Source organism: Phocoena sinus, chromosome X (genome assembly GCF_008692025.1).
Source record: "Phocoena sinus isolate mPhoSin1 chromosome X, mPhoSin1.pri, whole genome shotgun sequence".
Classification (NCBI taxonomy): domain Eukaryota; kingdom Metazoa; phylum Chordata; class Mammalia; order Artiodactyla; family Phocoenidae; genus Phocoena; species Phocoena sinus.
The window spans coordinates 79,077,599-79,084,678 of NC_045784.1; the positions used below are offsets into that span (position 1 = coordinate 79,077,599).

The following is a 7,080-nucleotide window of genomic DNA, read 5'->3' on the forward strand; positions in this document are numbered from 1 at the left end:
TTCTGCAGGAAATAAAGAAAAAACAACTGAACAAAATCCAAAGGTAAAATATTTCACTATATGCGACATTTTTCCTTAATTCATAGACGGTGGTTACAATTACCAATCAGTTGGAAAAAGATGCTCCTAACCTAAATGCCCATAAGAAACTGATGAAATACATTATGGTATATTATGTTAAACAGAATGAAGTTTACATGCACTGATATAGAAAGGGTTCCAAAATATATTAAGTGAAAAGTGAAAGGAGTAGAATAGTAGTTATGTTAATAAAGATAGATATAGACATTTTCTTTTCATACGAAATGTGGTTATCTTTGAAGGTAGAATTGTTTAAAATAATTTTTATACTTTTCAGTATATTTTCCAAATTTTCTATAATGAACATATTTTATAATCAAAAGATGTAATAAAATAATAAAGTGATAACTTTCAGTGACACATACTGCAAAGAAAATATACTTAATCCCCTTAGTTTACATAACTTATGAGTAAAAGTTGAGAAGACCACTTGCAAACACTAATGTCTATTAGCAACACAGAAGGAAATAACAGCTCCATTATGTTTTTATAAATCCCTCTGTCACGCAAAATTCAAAAACATAAGTAATCTAGGAGACTTGATATTAATGTTATTAAAAATTCTTAACTCTATGCTACTTTATGCAAATGATAAAATTTTGTAATGTACCATAGCATAATAAATAATTTATAGCACAGCAATAAGGTACACCTGGTCCAGGTTGGTTTAAACCCTTCCTACCTCTGAGGTGAGGCAAAATACACACATGAATTGGCTCTTTAAAGTACTTTTTTCCCAAGTAAATATTAGCTTCAGTGAAGAGTTCTGATAATTTTACCAGTTACTCTCTAAAAGCTATATGATAAAAGGACATCATAAGGACTAAACTACATAGAGGCTTTAGAGAATGTGTTGTGTTCCAGATCTCTTGAAAAGAAGTATATTTCTAAATGCCATGTGTTTTAATACTTAAATATTTCATTTTTAAATTTAAAAGATATACTCCACAAAAAACACAAAACATAAAATTTGAAGTAATGCATAAGTGTGTTGAAGTTATTATACTGCAGGTTGTCCTAATGCTTACGCTGGTGGGCACGAACATCTAATCAAGTGAGGATTTATCCTTTTTACAGGAGCGTGCAATTCCTTTTCAAATTCAACTTCTATCTTATCACTTGACCCCTGAAGCCTTTTGAGGGCAAGGACACCTGTATTGTTAGACCCCGTCAGAATGGGGCATTGGCATCATCTGACCATCCGTGTGGTCCCTTTCTTCACTTAGCTCAAGTTTCTTTCCTGACCTCTTCAGCAGTCTCTGCTGCTGCTTAGGAAAACCCCTTCTTACCTGAGTTTGCCACCTTACAGGAAAAGAACAAACTTTTAGAGTGAAGACCCTGGACGCTCAGTGCCCAATTCAGGATGGCAAAAACTCACAAAGGAGAAGGCGGGGACGACTGCAGCGCGGAGGAGGTGACGACCTCTTCGGTCGGGCTCGGGTCAGAGAAGGGAACGGCTGACCTCAGCCTTGAATCACAGCCAAAGGAAACAGCTCGCCGATTAGAAGGCACCGAGGAAGACCCCGTAAAACTCTTCTCACGCCCATGCACCCAGCCCAGGAGCTTCGTTCCCACCCAGCTCTTCTTTCTGGCATCATTCATTGGCTGAGCGAGTGTGATGGACAAACCTGCAGCCCAACGAACATGCAAGCCCATCGGGTTTCCCGGCTCTTTTCACCTTTGACTTAGCCTAGGTGGCTGAAGCACCCACCACTCACCGTTTGCATTTCTGGAATCCTAGCTTTTACTGATTCAAAAATCCATGACACCTGCCCGTTCCCCACCCCTACCCCCGCCATACTTAACCTGAAAAGGCAAAAATACCAATACAGGTAAACTGGGACGAAGTGAGAGAGTGGCATTGTAATGTACACACTACCAAATGTAAAATAGATAGCTAGGGGGAAGCAGCTGCATAGCACAGGAAGGTCAGCTGGGAGCTTTGTGACCACCTAGAGGGGTGGGATAGGGAGGGTGGGAGGGAGACGCAAGAGGGAGGAGATATGGGGATATATGTGTATAGCTGATTCACTTTGTTATACAGCAGAAACTAACTCACCATTGTAAAGCAATTATACTCCAATAAAGATGTTAAAAAAATAAATAAGTTGTCTTTCGAATTAGCTTCTTACACCCACTCGATTTGAGACAAGAACTTGTGATAAAACCTAATCAAAGTGATGGACTGGGAGAAAATACACCAATCTATTATATATACAGGGCATATCTTCCTGTAGTATGCTTCTGAATGATTGTTATTATCTGCACTTCTCCTTCTATTTTGCAAATATTCTATAATAACATACGTTCCTTTAACATTGGAAAATACAGAGCAGGAAGGGGCTAACTACTTCGGCAAGTGTTCTAAGATGCAATAAGGATGTTGCATTCCATGTAGAAGTTTTGAGGGCTCTACTGTCTGTGATGTCTGGCAAGCACAGTATATGAGAACCTCTGCATCAGTGAGCCAGGTACATGCTATTTACTATAGTCTTCGATTCGGCACAGACTTATAAGTAAATCTGCTACCACACCCCTCCTTGATGGTTGCAAAAATCTCAGAACTACAAAAAAGTGACTCTCAGAATATGACTGCTATTGCTAAAAGCAATAATTTACTTCCTGATTTTGTATAAATTGTAACCTAAATATCCAAACATGCATGATTGGTTAAATATCTATCTCATAGGTTGGAATATTTTTACATTTATAGACATGGGGGGTGACTATTGTTAAGCAGGGATAAATGCAAGATACTAAACTATATATATGGTGGGATCTGGGAAGACTAGCAGGTAATTTTACACCTAGTGACCCAGAAATTCCCAAATCCTGTCTTCCTCTTGCCACAGCTCTTTCCTGTTAAGGTCCTGGAGGAAAGTATATGCAGTTGGGGAAATGGCAGATGTGAAATATGATATTATTTGTTGTGCTTGTGACTTTGTGCCCAGTACAAAGTTCTTTGGTAAAGTGAGTTTAAGGGGCTTCCTCCTCACAATAAATTCAAACCAAAATCTCCGGATCAAATTACTCTGTAACCAACCACATGGTACAGAAGTGGTGAAAGCATAATGTCACCTATAAGGAAAAATAAACCACATAGGGGAATGAGACCTCTTCCCAAGTCACGGTGGAAGGTGGGCCTGAGTCATTTACCCATCCTACTCCTGGAAGTGATGACAACAACTTATATGGATGTCCTTTCTGGGTGAGGCACTCCTGCCTATCTCCCCTCTTCTCCATCCCTACCTCCTCCCATCCTTTCCACTCCCCACCCTCCTCCCGTCCCTCCTCCCCTCTCCCTTCCTTCTCTCCCCTTTCCTTTCCTCCTCCCTCCCACCCTCTTCTCCTTCCACCCCCCTCCTCACTCTGGTACCCTCCCTCTCCCTTCTCCCTCCCCACTTTCTCTACTTCAACCCTCCTCCCCATTCCTTCCTCCTCTTCTCTTCCTCTCTCCCCTATCTTAGTCCTTCTCCCCTGTCCCATTTCTCTCCAATCACTGGGATGTGTACCCACCAAAAAAAGAGCTAAGATCTGTGAAATGTATCAGAATGTTAATTATATTGATAATTATATATTTTTAAATGTTCCTTTTCCTAAGGATTCTCTACTTTTTCTATAATAAGCACCATATTTTTTATAATGAGGCAAAAATGGTAGATTTTTATAGCACGATACATTTTAACATTTGTTTATTTTAGATTGTAATAGAAGAACATGAAAAAAATACCAATGATGTAAAGTGATCATTTCCAGTGAAAGGCAAAGTAGAACATATTACAAAGAAAATGTGGTTAGTACCTTTAGTTTACAGTTACACAGGATAAGATGAGCAAACTTTTTAAAAATACTATGTTATATTAACACCTCAGTGGTAAACAATAACTTCATTATGCTTAAATTTATAAACCACTATGGCACATTAACAAGCTCACAGTCGTATCATATATGGTCTTGATGGACATTATTAAATGTATACTAATTTTTTTCAAGTGGTCAAATTTCACAATGCACTGTTTTAGTTAGTATAATACTATATAGTTAGCAAAGTAATGAAGGCACAGCTAGTACAATCAGATTTAAACCCTTAGTCTTCTGGGCTGGAAAAAGAAAAAAAAAAGATTTGCATTGATGCTTCAGGAACTTTTTTTTTCAAGCAAATAGTTGTCTCAGTTAAACAATTCTGACAGTTTTCACAGCTACATTCTAATAGGAATATGACAAAAGGACTTCACAAAAATCAAAACTTTGTAGCACCAAACTAACATGCTTTAGATAATTGACAACAGTTTACATATTTTGAAGAATATTACACTACAACAGGCTAGATAGAATAAACTGATACTTAGACACTTTAAGACAATATTTTAGGCTACCAAGAAAGTACAAAAACTCAAGACTGTGAGGAATACTAGTGCTGAGGTTACAGGGCAGGTTGTTTTTTTTTTTTTTTTTCCCAAGACTATATAAACCTACTTCACTTCTGCTTGAAATTTGAGATTCTTGAAAATTCTTTCATGCAGCCTTTTTTTTATTTTCGGTATTTCCTGTTTCTACAATCTTTGCCAACATCATAGGTACCATTGACTTCTCCTGTATAGTAATAGATTGATTTCAGGATGACATTATCATGTAAAATTTGACCAATTTCAAAGTCCTCATCAAGGATAGCATCTTCTCGTGGTTCAAGCTTTCCAATTGTAGGAATCTCAGGAGGGCTAAAGAAATTGAAGAATGATGCATTAGGAACCACTCTTGGCTGGGTTTCAACTTCTCCAGTAGCAGTTGTGCGACTCTGGGTGGTTGTCACTGTAACATCCTTTGCTCTTCTCCAATCTATCTTACAGCCTTTGCAATCTTGGATTTCCCAGCCCCAAGAGAAGAAGGGATCATTGTGATCTGGCTTTGACTTTATTATATATGTCTTGGTCAGCACCTCATTTTTGAAGTATGGATTGGGTAGAAAGCAAAATTCAAATGTGTAACTTATAGGCCGGCCAGGTTTTGAGAACTTCAAGCTAACATCGGACAGGAACTTCAGAATGGGCTCATCATACTTCTGAATCATGGGCCCCAGCTTGTCAACATTCTTTAAGACAGTCAGCCAATAGTCGGGAATGCCTTTAGGATCTTCTCTTTTAGGCTTTCCCTTGCGAGCTCTTTTAAGAGCTCTTTCTTTAGGCCTGACCTCAGGAACTCTTTTAGGAGCCTCTTTTCCTGGAGCCCTTGCCTTAGCCTCTGTTACTTTAGGCTGCTCTTTATCTTCTGCCTTTGCCTGGGGGGATTCTTTCGGATCCTCTTTTACTTCAGTCTTGGCCTCCAGAGCATCTTTAGACTCTTCTTTTTCTTCAGCCTTTGCCTCGGGATTTTCTTTCGGAGCTGCATTTTCTTCAGCCTTGACCTCAGGTTTTGTTTTCGGGTCATCCTCTTCTTCCTCACCCTCTAAGGCAGGCATCTCACTAGGGCCTTCTTCCTGCACCTCCTCATCACTGCTGAACACCTCATCCTCCGAATTCCATTCACATTCTTCTTCCGTAGGCTCATATTCTGCATTGATGATTCGAAATCGCCGATCATACAGAGGCCTATTGAGTTCGGCATATTTTCGTTCGAGATCGTGAATTGCCTTTAAGAACAGGGCGTCTACCTTGTCACATTCATCTTGAATATTTCTGAGCGCCTGCACACGATTTCTAACTGCCCGAGGCAGCTGATCCACGAAACTTCTACCCGACGGAGCCCGCCGCGCACTTCTGGAAGGCCCAGGTACCCTCTTCTTTCTATAGAAGCGGCTGCAGCTACTGCTGCTGCTGCTGCTGCCACTACTACTGCTGCTGCTGCTGCAACTAGTGCTGCTGCTAGAGCTGCTGCTGTCAGATTCTTCCCCAGAATCGCTAGACGAGCTAGCCACCATCTCTTCATCCACCCCCTGGGCGGCAGGTTCCAAGACCCTGTTAGGATCCGCTTCTTCCATTTTGCAAGCCTGCACACCTCTTAGGGTGGTGACTACCGCGCGCCCACAGATGGGCAGAAAATGACTCACGGATGCTTGGGTGGCGGCGGCGGAGGCTCTGGCTGAGGTGTTGGCAGCGGTGAAGGCAGCAGGAGCGCGGAGCGGGGCGCGGCTGGGCCGAGGAGATCGCAACGGAGGTGGCAGCAGCAGCGGAGACCTGGACGAGAGTGGCGAAGGCAAGGCCTCTCCCAGCTACAGCTGCGGCGGACTGTGGCGTGCCGCAGCCGAATGGCGCAGTGCAAGACCCCGAGATCTCTTCACTGCTTACATCTCGAGCCCCCTCCCCTCGCAGTCAGACCTCCAGTTCATTTAGTTCCCAGTGCGCCCTCAGCTCGCACCTCATTTGCTGGGCAAGCTTGATTGACAGCCTCTCAGCCCAATGAGTGAGCAAACGCACCTCCCCCTCCAGGCTCCGCCCTCCTTCCCAGACGCTCCTTGGTTGCTGAGGCAGACACGCCTGGAAGACGTTTTTTCCCCCCTCAAAATTCTATCTTTATAGTTTTATAATTACAAAAAAAAAAGCTTAGATATGAGGTAAAAATACTAGTCATGATTCCTAACAAGGGAAGAGGAATATTCTTCTCCCATCCGCTCATCCTTAATTCCCACTTGGTTTGTCAGGGGCCTCGTAACAAAAATCTGTTTTTAAAAAAATTGGGTGAAAATGCTCCAAGTGGCATCATTGGGTAGTGTGATTATTGATGATTTTTAAAATTCTTTTTCTTTTATCTAATTGTTCTATGAGCATGTATTTTTACACTGGGGGAAAAAGGGGGAGTCGTTTATTGGTGAAGGGGGGAGGGGCTAGAAAGCAGGCATATTGCTTTCCACGTAGCAGTTTTAATAAGTGCTGTCTGTGATGTTTGGCAAGCCTGGTTTATATCCATCTACAAGGTTTGCGAACCCATGTTGCCGTGAGTCAGTTACACCATTTTTACTATATTTCTCTTTTTAAGCTGGCATATAATAGACCCCAACCTTGCTGC

The 7,080-nt window shown here is 41.5% G+C and overlaps 1 protein-coding gene across 1 annotated transcript; it reads right to left on the minus strand.

Annotated features, from left to right (window-relative positions):
- Positions 1 to 3,738: 3,738 nt before the first annotated feature.
- On the minus strand, positions 3,739 to 6,410 carry NAP1L3 (nucleosome assembly protein 1 like 3). The gene has a single exon (XM_032618685.1). It carries the CDS (start codon positions 6,053 to 6,055, stop codon positions 4,613 to 4,615), a length of 1,443 nt encoding a protein of 480 aa, XP_032474576.1. The 5' UTR covers positions 6,056 to 6,410; the 3' UTR covers positions 3,739 to 4,612.
- Positions 6,411 to 7,080: the final 670 nt, after the last annotated feature.

Excerpts from the sequence above, each read along its gene's own strand:
- NAP1L3 (XM_032618685.1), bottom strand. The coding sequence starts at position 6,055 with ATGGAAGAAGCGGATCCTAACAGGGTCTTGGAACCTGCCGCCCAGGGG.